The sequence below is a fragment of the Myxocyprinus asiaticus genome, chromosome 50 (genome assembly GCF_019703515.2).
Source record: "Myxocyprinus asiaticus isolate MX2 ecotype Aquarium Trade chromosome 50, UBuf_Myxa_2, whole genome shotgun sequence".
In the NCBI taxonomy this organism is placed as follows: domain Eukaryota; kingdom Metazoa; phylum Chordata; class Actinopteri; order Cypriniformes; family Catostomidae; genus Myxocyprinus; species Myxocyprinus asiaticus.
Window position 1 is genome coordinate 18,816,364 of NC_059393.1, and position 16,402 is coordinate 18,832,765.

General features: G+C 37.1%; 1 protein-coding gene across 1 annotated transcript in view; it reads left to right on the forward strand.

Moving 5' to 3' along the window:
* Window positions 1-16,402, forward strand: part of LOC127438907 (low-density lipoprotein receptor-related protein 1B-like) — a 326,009-nt gene that overhangs the window by 175,084 nt on the left and 134,523 nt on the right. The window contains exons 33-41 of the mRNA XM_051694811.1: window positions 58-198; window positions 3,466-3,591; window positions 3,704-3,835; window positions 9,737-9,871; window positions 9,995-10,124; window positions 12,034-12,160; window positions 12,490-12,641; window positions 14,490-14,614; window positions 15,309-15,680. Of these exons, the coding sequence (XP_051550771.1) occupies window positions 58-198; window positions 3,466-3,591; window positions 3,704-3,835; window positions 9,737-9,871; window positions 9,995-10,124; window positions 12,034-12,160; window positions 12,490-12,641; window positions 14,490-14,614; window positions 15,309-15,680 (1,440 nt within the window). The remainder of the gene's footprint in view (window positions 1-57; window positions 199-3,465; window positions 3,592-3,703; window positions 3,836-9,736; window positions 9,872-9,994; window positions 10,125-12,033; window positions 12,161-12,489; window positions 12,642-14,489; window positions 14,615-15,308; window positions 15,681-16,402) is intronic.

Genomic DNA, 16,402 nt, shown 5'->3' on the forward strand with positions numbered 1-16,402 from the left:
TGGTCAACTGTTTTTTAATAGCAAAATGAAAGCAGTGTTTTTGATTATTACCTCTAGGTGGGAAGTTGTGGTGGGCCGATGATGTTCTCGCTCAGCTTGGGACGGTTAACAAGTGGGATGGAAAAAACCTGACAGTTCTTCGGAATAAGACCACTAGCGTGGTCCACATCAAAGTGTACGACAAAGACAGTCAGAAAGGTAACATAAAAACACCTCACTGAGTGTTTCATCTTAAATAAAATACAGACTCAACAACTTCACAAGAGTAATTAGGATCAAATCTGATTTACTCTTTGAAGCAGACAAAGTTTATTTTTGGTAGCACACAAACACCAACAAAAAAAAAACAGCAAAATCCAAGGTTTCCACACCACATACATACTATATATTCTGTGAGACTTAAATTTGCGAAAATTGCGTGACTTAAATTTTTATTAATGCCAATTATATTTCTAGGCCTGGAAAGCACAATTTTAAAATTCCCATAACCGAATACATCCATAAAAAAAGATCAACATCATTTCTTCAAGATTATGCTGCTCATGACCAAGTGTATCATAATGGTCATGATTCCTTTGATAAACACTGTTAATGCTCTTCCTTCTATATGAATTATGGTGAGAGACATTTATATCACTGACAGGTCTATTAGCAAAGGAGTGCTTGATCCTTTAAATGCTCTGTTAGGATAAAAAAAAAAAAAAAAAAATGGCAATTAGGGGCTCTTCAAGGTAAATCTTTTTGCTTCCTCCTCAGATCTCTTCATACCAATTAGCTTCTTCATTTATCTCTCTGACAAGGATCTCATGGGAGCAGAGGCCCATCTCATTACGGCACTTCAAATGAGCGAACTAGGGTGTCTCTGGCGAGGTGTCCGAGGAACAAAATCAAGCCACAGATGTTTATTTATTTATTTATTTATTTATTTTTCCCTTCCACTCTGTGTTTTTGTAATAGGGATAGGTCACGATGGTCAACTAGTCCTCTAACAACTTGGAGTAGTTGATTAGTGAGGAAGACTAATTTATTTGGATTTTACTTCATATTTTTTATTTTTTTATCCTTGATATTTTTAGTGCTGTTTTAATTACTGCGCTGACTGCGCTGACTTCGCGATGTGATATAGCTGTATAGTTTGCTCGGTAAAGCAATTTCGGAAATGTTGCGTCTTTAAATTCATCCCATTTAAAGCACTGCCACAAAAGCCATAAACATTCAGACATCTTTGGATGATGTGTTGCATTTTGCTCTGTTTTTTAGTGTTCCAACAAAAGTGTTGTGTTTTTATGCAGGTTAAGTTAAAATAGTACAAATGTAAAAAAAAAAAAAAAAACATGTCTCAAGACCACTGTATTTTATCCATGTAGCTAATACGTAGATCAAGCTGTTGCGTCTTTATATTTGTCTCTTTAAAGCACTACCACAACTGCTGTTCACATGCAAACGGACATCTTTAGTGGTTGCGCCATGCTTTGTGCTGTTTTTGAGGATCCTACCACAAGTATTACATTTTTAAGACATTGTGTCACTTAAAAATATAGTCCAACTATTAAAAACAAATCTTGAGATCCTTGCATTCTGTTTCATTAGATAGTTGTTTCATAGCTTACAATGTTGCATCCTTAAAGGGATAATTCACCCAAAAATGAAAATTCTCTCATCATTTACTCACTCTTATGCCATCCCAGATGTGTGTGACTTTATTTCTTCTGCAGAACACAAATTATGATTTTTAGAAGAATATTTCAGTTCTGCAGGTCCACACAATGCAAGTAAATGGGTGCCAAAATTTTGACGCTCCAAAAAGGCATAATAAAAAGCATCATAAAAGTAATCTACACGACTCCAGTAGTTAAATCCATATCTTCAGAAGTGATATGATAGGTATGGGTGAGAAACAGATCAATATTTAAGTCCTTTTTTGCTATAAATTCTTCTGCCTGCCCCAGTAGGGGACAATATGCATAAAGAATGTGAATCACCAAAAACACAACAACAAGAATGTGAAAGTGATCTGTTTCACACCCACACCTATCATATTGCTTCTGAAGACATTAATTTAACCACTGGAGTCTTATGGATTACTTTTTTGCTGACTTTTGTAATTTTTTTTGAGCTTCAAAATTTTGGCACCCATTCACTTGCATTGTATGGACTTACAGAGTTTAATTCAGTACATGAAAGAAAGTCATACACATCTGGGATGGCATATGGGTGAGTAAATGTTGAGAGAATTTTCATTTTTGGGTGAACTGTCCCTTTAAATCCTTCTGCTTTTAAACTCTGCCGCTTCAGCCGTACACATGCAGACAAACTTATTTGGCAATTGTGTTGCGTTTTGTGCTGTTTTTTTTATTATTTAATTTTATTTTTTGAGCATCCCATCCCAAGTGTTGCATTTTTAAGATGCAATAAAAAAAATAAAATATATATATACTGTATATATATATATATATATATATATATATATATATATATATATAGTCCAACTTTTAAGAACACGTATCGAGACCCCTGCATTCTGTTTTATATTCTGTTTAACTTAAAATGTTGCGTCTTTAATTACATCTTCTTTAAAGCATCGCCACTATAGCCATACACATACAGACTGCGTCATGTTTTGCATTTGCATTTTTTTCAGAGTGCATATCAATTTAAAATAGTCCTACTTTTAAAAATGCATCTCGAGACCCCTGCATTCTGTTTCATTACAAAGCTGTTGCATAATTTAAAATGTTGCATCTTTAAATTCATCTGCTTTGAAGTGCCACCACTGCAGCCGTACACATGCAGATGGACGTCTTTGTCGTTTGCAATGCGTTTTGCATGTTTGTTTGTTTTTTAGCGTCCCACCCCAAGTGTTGCATTTTTAAGATGCCATGCCAATTTACAAATAGTCCAACTTTTAAAAATGCTTATTGAGACCCCTTCTTTCTGTTCCATTTCGTAGTTATGTATCTTAAAATGTTGCATCTTAAATTTAAGCAATACATATTCAGAAATTATTGAATTAAATTAAATTAATGCTATTTTTTGAGTGTCCTACTGTAAGTATTGCATTAAGATGGCGTGTCAATGTAAAAATAGTCCAACTATTAAAAACGCGTCTCAAGACCCACTGAATTCAGTTCCATTATGTAGCCGTTTTTGAATGCGAGAACGTTTTTTGCATATATGCCCCCTAAGAAACTTGTCAGGTGAACCAGCTTTCTTAAGACTAATTAGTCGACTATTTATTCAACCCACCACGTAGTCAAGTTTGAAATAACACAGTTTTCGACATTACTAGTTTGTAACCTGTTATTGAATTTGATTTCAGGAAGTACACATTCCCTAACCCTCAAGCACGTAAAGCATCTTTAAAGAAGGTTTAGGCAGATATCTGTTGGACACACACTTGTACGACTTAAGGAATTAATGAGGTGTTAATGTGTGTGTGTTTAAGCAGTTTGATCCTCTGCTTAGGTCGGAACCTGTGTGTGCCCAACAATGGTGGTTGTTCCCAGCTTTGCCTGCCCACCTCTGAAAATACTCGGACATGCTCTTGTACTATGGGCTACAACCTTCGGCCCGACCGGTCCACCTGTGAAGGTACTACTTTTAGCTAAGCACCTGAGCTCAGCACCTAAAGTTTACTCCTAATTTCCAACAATTTAGGTTTAAGGTTTAAGACCTATTTGTTTTTGGTTTGCTTTTTTTGCAGGTGTTCAGTCTTTCCTGATGTACTCGGTTAATGACGGTATAAGAGGACTATCTATTGATCCCAGTGACAACTCTGAAGTTTTGATGCCTCTAACTGGCACTCTATTTGCTGTGGGTCTCGACTACCATGCCGGTAAATGCACTTTTGTTTTATTTCTTAGATGCCATTTAACAGAATATTATCTCATAGGGGGTATTTGCACTGGTCACTTCATGTGTTTTTACTGATCAGATTGCTATCTGATTAAATAAGCACATTCCATTTACACTTGGCCACATCAATGTGTCTCCCCCAAACGGATATAAATCTGATCTTCAGTTCCTGTGCTATATGAAAATAAACCAGTTTACTTCCGTGTTGTGCTAATGCCGGGTAGTGAAAATAGTTTTAAGATGGCGCAACAGATGGCTGCTTCGGTATTGAGCTATCTAGCGTTTTTGTTACTTTTGTTTGTTTATCATGTTTTTGTCACTCGTTCCCGATCAGTTTCACCAGGGATGAACTGCTGAATATTCGGCAGAGCATACCTGATAATTTTTTGCCGGTGTTTGATTATTCAGACGTTTTATTAGACATCTTAGTTGGAGGTGCAGCGGTGCTCTACAAGCAATCCAAAAGATGCACACGAGGGAAGCGAGCCGGCACGCTTGTGAAGCTTCGTCAACGCGGTTTTAGGACTCCGCTGCCGAGTGTTCATCTGGCGAATGTCTGCTCCCTTGCCAACAAAATGGATGAAATGCTTCTGCTCACTCAAACAAATAAGGACTTTTCTAACTCCGCTGCTCTGTGTTTCACGGAAACCCAGCTGAATGAAGCCATCCTGGATGGTGCGTTTCATCTGCCAGGCCTCCAGCTGTTCATAGTGGATCGCGTTGCGGAATCATTGGGGAAAGCGAGAGGGGGTGGAACATGCTTTTACATCAACGAAAGTTGGTGTACAGATGTAACAGCTTTGAAAAAGATATGCTGTCCTAATTTAGAAGTGCTCTTCATCAACTGTAAGCCTTTCTACTCACCACGGGAGTTTTACTCATTCATTCTGGTGAGTGTTTATATCCCGCCACAAACATGCATGAACGCAGTGTTGCAAAAGCTGGCTGATCATATTATTATACACAGACACGGAGCAGCCGGACACAGTTATTTTTATTCTGGGAGATTTTAATAAAGCTAACTTCACCCGTGAACTGCCAAAACACAAACAACATATCACCTACCCCTCCAGAGACAGAAATATACTGGACCACTCTTACACCACTGTAAAGGATGCACATCGCTCTGTCCCACGTGTGGCTTTAGGACTCTCTGATCACTGTCTGGTTCATCTTCTCCTGACCTACAAGCAGAAACCAAAATCAGCTAAGCCTGTAGTAAGGACTGTAAAGAGATGGACCAATGAAGCAGAGCTGGAACTACAAGCCTACTTTGACTGCACTGATTAGAGTGTTTTTGAAGCTGCAGCCACAGATCTGGATGAGCTCACAGATACTGTGACATCATATATCAATTTCTGTGAGGATATGTGCATCGCTACTAGAACATTTTTATCATTTAGGAAGGATAAACCATGGTTTACAGGAAAACTCAGACAGCTTTGACATGCCAAATAGGATGCTTATAGAAGTGGGGATAATATATTGTACAACCAGGCCAGGAACACACTGACTAAGGAAATCAGAGTGGCTAAAAGAAGCTACTCTGAAATGCTGAAAAAACAGTTTTCAGCCAACAAACCTGCATCTGTGTGGAAAGGCCTGAAAAGCATCACCAAGTACAAGACATCTCCCCCTCGCTCTGTAGAGAGTCAACTAATGGCTTATGAACTGAATGTGTTTTACTGCAGGTTTGAAAAGCCCAATCTCACACCCCTCCCTCACTCTGATCTTCACTTCACACACCAACACATCCTGGAACCCCCTTCCTCCCCTCTCCTGCTACTCAATTTGCACTTATGATCTGTGAGGAGGATGTGTGCCGGGTATTTCAGAAACAAAAGACTAGGAAAGCTTCAGGCCCAGACGGTTTTTCACCTGCCTGTCTGAAAGTCTACTCTGACCAACTGGCCCCCATCTTCACACAGATCTTCAATAGATCACTGGAGCAGTGTGAAGTTCCTTGCTGCTTCAAATGCTCCACCATCATTCCAGTCTCCAAAAAACCCCAAATCACAGGACTTAATGACTACAGACATGTCGCTCTCACATCTGTGGTCATGAAGTTGTTTGAGAGACTGGTTTTGACCTACCTGAAGACATCACTGGACCCCTGCTTGACCCCCTTCAGTTTGCTTACTGAGCAAACATGTCTGTGGATGATGCAGTCAATATGGGACTGCATTAAATCCTGTAACACCTCAACAGTCCTTGGACTTATGCAAGGATCCTATTTGTGGACTTCAGTTCAGCCTTCAATACCATCATGCCTGATCTTCTCTCAACCAAACTGACCCAGCTCTCCTTGCCCACCCCAATCTGTCGATGGATCACCAGCTTTCTGACAGATAAACAGCAGCCAGTGAGACTGGGGAAACTCACATCCGGACCCTCACTATTAGCAATGGTGCTCCTCAGGGATGTGTTCTCTCTCCACTGCTCTTCCCCTGTACACTAAAGACTGCACAGCAAAGGACCCCACTGTCAAGCTCCTGAAGTTTGCAGATGTCACCACAGTCATCTGCCTCATCTGCGACGGTGACGACTCTGCATACAGATGGAAGGTTGATCAGCTGGCTGTCTGGTGCGGTTACAACAACCTTGAGCTGAACACGCTCAGAACAGTGCAAAAGATAGTGGACTTCAGGAGAAATCCCCCCGCACTCAAAAACAGTTTTTACCCTCTGGCCATTTTCCACATGAACAATTAAACTGCCTCAGGCCTCCTTCATAGTGTAATAATGTGACTACATATCTCATGTACATATGTATAGTAAATTCACATATTTAATTCAATAAATGTACAAACCCCTACCTGCACATCATTACCACTAGCACATATACATATGCCATTCTGTTATATGTCCTATTATTTGTGTCTATTTATACTCTTACCTTGTTTTATATTCTGTCTCACTGTAATGTTCTGTGTTCACCTGTTTCTTCTATCACCCAAAAAAATTCCTTGTGTATGTGAGAACACATGGCAATAAAGCTAATTCTGATTCTGAATTTAAAAGATGTGATTTATTATTTGATTCCAATTGACTTTGCCCCATGCGTGTGAATACCTTATTCAGAAAGGCACATATAATGACTTCAAAAGGAATAACGAATTCATTCAAATAATAGAAAAAAATATTTCTACAGTTTAAACCTATGAATGAAAATGCGCACAATGTGATTTCAAGTTCAGATCAGATGGCCGCATTCTCGACTCCGTTTGCAGGCAGTCTCCGTTAATTGTGCACGTCTTAGAAATCTAAGCTTGTCAAGACTCAAGGGTATTATCTATATCATACACATTTTTCACTTCTTGAAATGCCTGTTTGAAAAGTCTGATCTGTAACACATTAACTCCAAATGTTTCACACAATTCACATGTAAGGATTTATAAACCAACCTGAGCACTGTTGAATTCCTGACCAGAGAAGTGATCATTTTATAGCAGAGCTCGACTGTAAGTTGATCACATTTATATCCACATTACCGATTAAGGTAATTATCTAGTTAATCCTTTATTCCAAAAATGTTTAAATGCTCCATAGAGGTTTAAATACTTCATAGAGTGTAAATCTATTCAGAATATTACCACACACGGAGGATTGCCAAAAAAAAAAAACAAAAAAAAAAAAAAAACATTTTTTTCTAGAAATTATATATGTAGGCTCGATCATGCAATGTATTCCACTGCATTTCACTAATTCTGCAGAGGTAATTTAACTAATTAATTATATAAATGTATTATCATTTCTTTCAATATTCATATTTGTATTTAATATTCACTGCAAAATGTGTGCTTTACATTTTACAATTGCTTCACACCTCGTGCCTCCAGAATAATGTTGTTATACTTGCGCACTGCACAGACATAAATGAAAATTCTGTTTCAGCAGATATTAATGTCCGAAATACCAGGAGAAAGCACAGTTAATAACATATTCCACAGTTTATGTAGCCTACATATTCAGCTTCATCTGGTGAGAAAAAAAGAACAAATATATCAATAATATAATTAAATAATAATAATATTGTAATAGGCCTATCCGAGGCATACTTTATATACAGAAGCTATAGCCTAAATGTAGGAGAGTTACATTTTAAAATGAGTTTTGATGCCCTTCTGGTTTAAGCCATGCCCACATCACATATATTTTGTTTTATTTGTTTAATGAAATTTTATAACCACAGGCTAAAATTATGTATGATATTAGGATTCTTCTAAAATGATTATTTTTCTACACCTTTGAATTATAAATGGTAGATTATAAAATTTGCAATGTACACCATTAATTAGGAATGTGTTCTATTATTTTGGAACTGGTGCTTAGAAATTAAAGCAGTTAGGCATTTTTCTACCATGTGTATGACAACATGTCACCCCTCGACACGAGGAAAGCAAAATAACTTTCATTTGCTGGGTGTCTGCTCTCAGTAATTCAGAAAATGTATTTTGAGTTGTAATTGGACAGCTGTCTCCACACTGAGACAGATATGCCATTGTTTGCATCAGCGATATACAGTATGTAGCTCTGCATTTTCATAATAGAGCAAGTATTGGCATTGTGTTGCAGTATATAGTGAATTTTTGGGTGGCCGAGGAGCCAGGAGCATGAAGCTGTACATAATGCTAGTGCGGCCAAGTCAAACCAATTTTCATGAATAGCAATTTTGAAGGGGGACAGGCCATGGGAGCCAGAGCAATCACAAGTACTGTGGGTCTTTTTAGCCGCTATTGTTTTTAGAAGAGACAGACTGATAAACCATAGAAAAGAGGTGAGCAAATAAAAGGCCAAAGTCATTTCGCTGAGTAAAAGTAGATCTTTTTTGGTACAGTAATTGAAGCTTGGAATGAATATGGCATGACAAAAAAAAAAAAAAAAAAAAACATTTTTGGGACCTTGTTTACTCTAGATTTTTTATTCTACTTTTTTCCCTGTTTACATTTAAAGAAAATAGCTGGCTGTTTTAAAATTTTTTTTAAAAAAATCTTTTTTTACCAAAATGGGCATTTTTTTTTTCATTTTTTTTTTTTACCAAGAAATGGATTTGATTTTGGATGTGTGCAGTCTTAACTTTTTAGAGAGAAAAAAAAGTGTCTATTTTCAGCCCAGTGTAAATAGCATCTGCCACACAGTGCAGCTATTTGCACAATAATAGCCTGGTGAAACCACAGAGATATATGACAAACTAACCAATAGATGTCACTGCACTGGCGTGGGGTGTAAAGTCAGTCTGTGAATGTTTATTGTTGTCCTAGCGACCGCGGTTCGAATCCACATTTTGTCCCACTCTTTTTTCCCATCCGATTTCCTGTTTCCACTCTTAATATTTCCTTTAATACTACTTAAAATAATAGATAAAAATGAATATAAATGTTAATTTCATCACAGTGATTTGGTCACAGTAAATGTCGGGGAGTGCAGAGATGGGTTTGAAACAATGGTTGCTGTAGTAAAACCAAGGTTATTTTTTTCTAATGTAAGGTTAAGTTTAGGTTTAGGGGTAGGGGTTAATGTAGTGTGTCTGGGGGACTCTAAATAAACACAATAAACACACTGCAGTGATGCCCATACTGTATGTCAGTATTTAAATATGGGTGCAAATAGTATCTGAAACTATTTGCACCAGGGTGCAATTAATATCTGCTACTGTTTGCACTGGGGTGTAAACAGCATATACCATTTTTTGCACCAGGGTGCAAATAGCATCTGCCAGTAAAATATGCCACAGTTACTCTATGCCAATGAACCATACGTTTTAGCAAGTCATTTCCCATCAGGTGTTTAGTTTGCGCAGTTGGAGGATCGGTTCTCTGCAGAACTTGCATTGCATTTGTCAAAGGTGCCTTTTTTCTAATTGCAAATCTTGTGTTTTACAGGAAATGACACGTTGTACTGGACAGACATGGGTTCAAACAAAATTTCTAGATCCAGTCGTGATCAGACCTGGCGAGAGGACATTATAACAAGTGGTCTTGGACGTGTTGAAGGACTTGCGGTGGACTGGATCGCAGGTCCGAAACTTTCTCTCGCTTCGCTTTTATTTAGACATTTTTATATTTTCCCAAGTAGCCTTGATGTTGTCAGGCTTATTGTTTCTCTGTTGGTTCAGGGTCTTTGTTGCTTTGCATCCAAAGGTAATTTATACTGGACGGACCATGGCTTAAACCTCATTGAGGTAGCTCGACTGAACGGTATGTACCGTGCCGTGGTAAAATCCGAGGGACTTGATCAACCCAGGGCCATTGCGGTACACCCGGTGAAAGGGTGTGTATCAGCTTTTTATGTTTCAGCTCTTAAAACATTATACTCCCTGTATTGCAATGGGTTTCTCATTTACTCTAGTACTAAGCTTCAAGTGCTGCAATAGTGTTTATATGAATAACCTATGATCATCTAGAGAACTGTTAGTGTCTACAATTAGCACCTCAAAGCTTATTAACTGCAGATTCATCTCCTTATAATTTATTTTGCAATGTGCTCTAATTTCAGAATGCCATTGTAATCTTGACCTTATGTTCACAATGAGTTGCTTTACATGCAGTTTTATACTGGTTCTTAGTAGAAAAGGTGGAGGGTAAACAATAAAACTTATTTTAACATACTGTATTTCAGATCCACAATATAATGTGGCTGCTAAAATGTAGATAGATCTGTTTTTGGATCCTGTACTATTTCCGTACAGTATCATACTCCTAAATAGGTCAATTAAATATGGTCATTTTGTAAAAAAAGAATAGACAGTATTTTCAAACTGATTCACATTAATGATGAGTCCCCCGTTGTAAAGGGGTTTGCTGTTTTAAATCAACTTGTGATCAAAATCGATGGTATTTACCTTTTTAAGATACGTTCCTGGTTTTGTTGTGACAATTTTTTTTTCTTTTGCACTTTATTCCATAGAAGAATTTTTTTTTTCTCTTTGTAATCTTTAATCAGACAAACAATTGTCCTTTTTGCTGACATCACCAACTCATATTTTTTTAACCTCTTCCCTCCAATGCAACATAGTCTTATGACAAATTGTAATTATTCGTACAAAGTGTCAAAATCGTAAGATATCATTTGACATGGCTCGTACAAAAGGTAAGATTTTTATTCCCTTGTCTCGTTCCAAATCCCAATGTTTTCTTTCATCCGTGGTACACAAAATCACGGTTATGTTTAGCATTTAGGTAAGGGGCTAGACTTTATATTTTATATATAGGTTTAACTCCTAAGTATACTTCAATTTTGACACAAACGCTCAGCGTTTGCGCACAGTCTGTCAAGTATACTCAATGACTGTACGTGCATACACAGGGGGTTGGCGCTGCTATGAGACGCCGGGCTATTTCTCTTCAGGAGTTAAGACCCATAAAGATGTCTTCATATTCCTTCAAACTGGATTTATACAAATGCAGGGATATCTTGGCCTCCCAACATACGCACTCTTGACGTGCACATCCACTGTTGATGTTTTACCTTCGTTTACTGTTGTTAAGCGATGATTACATCTTCTATCACCTCGTGTCAACAATGGCTCAAATGTGAGTGTTGCCACCTTGTGGACCCACTAATTAGTGCAAATAAATCAGGCGTATTCACGTCTGACCAAAGTTTAGGCTTTAGGTTTAAGTTTAGGTTTGGAGTTTTGGTTAGGGGTTAAACCTAGGAAAAGACTTAAGAACACTCTTTTAAAGCCCCAATATTTCTCTTTCTTTCGTGGTCCACTAGAGTTTTTTTTTTTTTTTTTTTCTATTACAATCATGATTTAGTTTAGGGTTTGGGTAAGGGGTTAGATTTTATGGTTAGATTTTGGTTTGAGCTTGGGGTTGAACTTAGGAAAAATCATCACAACATTGTCCATTGTTTTGTGTATTTTACTCTATGGGAGTCATAGCCAACGATTTCTTATGATTTTGCCATCTCGTAAATTTATTACAATTTGTCATTGTAATGAGAAATGTTATAATAAAATAACGTTTAAGGACTGTTGAATGATAAGATAGTTCACATTGGTGCATTATGATGCAAGATTCTTGTTCTGTATTTTTTAAGAAGTCTTTAGCCTAAACAAATTGTAACCCTGTCAGCATTGTGGTTGTTTTTACTGTAAGTGAAGATAAATCTCATGTGCAAGGGTGGAAGTTCCTCAGGAAGACAACTTATGCGTATTTTGTTTGGGTTGATGCAGGTTTCTCTTCTGGACAGAATGGGGCCAGAGCCCAACTATTTCCAGGTCTCGTTTGGATGGTTCTGACCAATCTGTGCTTGTTAGCACCGGACTAGCCAGGCCTAATGGCATCTCCATAGACTACCAGGTTTGCTTTTGTTATCCCTGCTAAAACTGCTTACACTGCAGTTTGAGACCCATCGGATCCATGCCAATTTTATGGCTTATCTTGCAGGTTTAGAATGCCCAGCTCATCTTAGACCATCTTAGGTCCAGCTTTGGTTCATGTTGGCTTATATTGATTTACTGCTGCTTGATGGTTACACTAGTTAAGCAGCCTGGTGGGCACACTAGCACACATACAAGCTTTGTCTTTTCAGCAGGTGTAGCTTTAGGGCACTAAATTAATCTAACCCTTCATTCCTAATACAACATATTGATGAATTAACTTTGAAGTTTGTCTCTTTTGCATTCTAGGAAAACAAATTATACTGGTGTGACTCCCGCAACAACAAGATAGAGAGAATCAACCTTGAGAGGGGAGAACAGAGAGAGATTGTCTTCTCTGCGAGCGGTGTGGATATGTTTTCCTTAGCAGTCTTCGGTGCTTACCTCTTCTGGTCTGACAGGTAATTTATTTTTCCATAAATGTTACAGTCTCTAAGAACGACCGAAGAAAGGAGATACTGTTCCACCTTTACTACAAGGTCATCATGCTTGTGCCCTAGTTGTCTCGCATAGTCAGACCTTTTAATAAACAGCACAAGTCTGGTCCACATTGCAGCTTATTCTAGCCAAAAACTTTCCACAGTTTGTTTGGTTTTTACTTGACATTTAACTGAAATGGGTTATGCCACCACAATATACAATGGCTGGACACACACACACAAAAATAAATAAATAAATAAAGTTCTTAGGATAAATTATAAGAAGTTTGTAAGAAGGTATCTAGCTATAAATGTTGATGATTTAAGAAAAAAACATTCTTAAGAAGTCTTTTGGGGAATACAAATATTTGTTAAGTTTATAACGTTACATACAGTACATCGTATAACATTAGTTATTCCATAACTTTTTTCTTATTAGAAAATAAAAAGGAAAATAGTAGTTAAGAAGAGTTTTATTTTGGTACGCACTGATTTGAAAAATTTTGGCCGATACCGATTTTTACAAAGAAACTATAGGCTAATATGTATATTTTGCCATTTGATCACCTTTGTCATCAGATCAGTTTGGCCTACGAATTATGCTTTAAAAAGTCTACAAAGTAGCTATTTTATTGTTATAACAATAATTAATTTCCATGAAACATCGATTGGATATGTTGAACACATGACAGATCAAAATTTTAAGAGAGCCGCAATGAAAGATAAATAAAAAGATAAAAAGATTCAAAAACAATAAAATATATAACATGACAATTAATGTTAGTTCTACACAGTCAAACTCACATTTTACATATTCTGATTAATCTTAGTTTACATTACAAACTAATATTATGCATATTCGACATGCTATACTTTTTTGGATTTCATTTCTTTTGGTAGGTGTTTCTTTATATTACAGACATAAAAAAAAATAGTATACATTTTTACAGCACAATACATTTATGTACATGATAATAAATAAACCATTGGCATTTCATATTGGCATTTTTAGGCTTGTGACCCATATGCCAGTGATTTTAATTTTGTCAATATTTGGCTGATAAATATCTGTGGCCCATACAGTGGTGCATCCCTAATTTGTATTCTTAAGAATGTTTGATGAATCCGGCCCATAGCAAAAAAAAAAAAAAAAAAAAAAAAGCAACAGAAAACACTGGACAAATAACAAAACAATTTGTGAAAAATTAGTTTGAATCTGTGATCACAATTTCAGCCTGTCCAAATATAATACTGTAAATACAGAATATTTTACAGACAAAAAGCAAAATATAAAATGTATGGTATCTATTATGCGATTCTGGTATCTAGCTCTAAAAGTTAACTTGCTACTATTTGCCTCAAACAAACTGCTGATTATTTAATCCTTAAATGTGCTAGATGTATCAGCCATTGTACCTTGTAAACATTATTTTGTTTCCTGGCAGATTTATGCAAAACCTAGTTTGCCCTTACTTCTTGCTGCATAAATTCAGCCAATCAGATTAGGGGTCACCAGTTGCCAGATCAAGACAGTGCTGTCCATTTTTATGTGAAATATATGCATCAGACGGTCAGTGAACAGACTGTGGGTGTAGGCATGAGAATAGTGACATGAGACTATTGACACTATGTGCAATATGGCAAAATAAGACATTGTTTGTTTGTATATTTGTTTTTTTATCTCTCATGGTTCATAGCAAGGATGGGTTACCTCACCTTCTGTTTGGCCAGCTGGATACTGTATTTTAATGGAGTTCTTTGGTTTTAATTAGTTGAGGGCCATTGATTAACAGGTGTCAAACTTTCTGTTTTGTGCCCATGTGATGGTAGAGCTTATGCCAACGGATCCATCCGCCGTGCCTCCAAGAACGATGCTTTGGATGTGGTGACTATCAGGAGTGGTCTGGGTGTCAGTCTGAAAGATGTGAAGGTCTTTAACCAGGATCGGGAGAAAGGTTGAGGTTTCAATTAATGGCAGTTTTTTTCTGTTCTTTGATCTTTTCACCAATCCACAAACATACATTCATAAATTCATACCAGATAAAAGAAGTATACCAGAGGTTCTCGACCATGAGTTCAGACCATGATGAAGCATAATTTTTATAGCCATAAATGAGACCTATTTATAAAACATTCACCTTCTATTGTGCTGGAAATATTATGTACAATGTATGCTACAACAAGGGCTTTTCCACCATTGGGCCGTTTCATACTGATCCAGACTCATTGACCTTGGTTCTTTTTCCACTGTTGTGCTGCGAAATCACGATTAGAATGGACAAACTAAGTGACCAATCATGAGTCAACACATCACTAAAGATGTTTCACCAGCATGGTTGAGTACAGTTTGCTAACTGTGCTGAGAAATCTGGGTGGGGAACGTTTTTTTATCATACCATGCTCAAGTGCAAATGCCACTGGGACCGTTACTCGTGCTCAGAACCATTTGGCCCAATGTTGGAAAAGTGATTGACTAATCAATAGCAAGAAGAAATGTTTTGTTTTCTAAGCATTGCAAAAAACAATAACAACTTTCTTTGATTTTTGTTGACATGCTAAATCTGAGCTGTAGTTTCACGATTGTTAGGTGATTATTTGTTTAGAGACTCCATAAGGAGCCTGATCTCTTTGATTTTCCAACTTGCCCAGGCACGAACCCTTGCAGCAGAGCTAACGGAGGATGCCAGCAGCTTTGTTTTTACTTGGGGAATAACCGGAAAACATGTGCCTGTGCCCATGGATATCTTGCTTATGATGGGTTTAAGTGCAACAGGTACGAGGGTTACCTACTGTACTCTGAGAGGACTGTACTGAGGAGCATTCACCTGTCGGAGGAAAATAACCTCAACTCACCTGTAATGGCGTACAAGAACCCGACTTATTTTAAAAACATTATTGCTTTGGCCTTTGATCATCGGCAGAAAACGCATGGAATTAATAGGATTTTCTTTAGCGACGCTCATTATGGGAATATACAAATGATCAATGACGACTGGACAGGACGACACATCATTGCTGAGAGTGAGTATTAGTTTGTATTACTTTGATGTGTAGTGCAGCTGAGAGTTTCACTAATTGTTTGTTGACACTAGTTTTATTTAGCACTTTTTTTCTTTTATCTGGTCTTTAAATCACAGATAAAACAAACAAATTATTGTTTTGAGAACTGTCAAAGCAATTTAATTCCCACAGTCGTATAAATTTTCAAGGACTTTTTGATGACTGGTTGAATGACATTTTCGTGACCTTCAAGTTTCTGAGGTTTTGAGGCTGAGCTTAAACCAGTCTAAGGTGGTTAGCTGGTCTCTCAGCCTGGCCAGATTGGTCAGGCTGGTCTGTTTTGATGGTTTTAGATGGGTTTTGGGCACTTACCAGATTGCAGGGTTCCTGAGAATCCTGGAAAACCTGGAATGTTTCAGTGTCATCGAAAATGAGAAAAACAACTAAATGTCCTGGAAAATAATTATTAGTAGTATACATTATAAAATAATAATTATTAGTATAATTAAATTAAATATATTTATATTAATTATATTAGTATAATATGGTGATGTGGCCTTTACACCTATGTAAATACATTTTCAAGAATCCAACGATCAGAGTCTGCTTACACTGGTGTTACCACATGTAGGGTCCTATGATTTCTGCAATGCAGAAAACATGGATGGAATCACTGAATTCAGTCATAAAAATTGCAATAGCTATAAGATGCAGAATGTCACAGAATTTGACATATTTGGGAC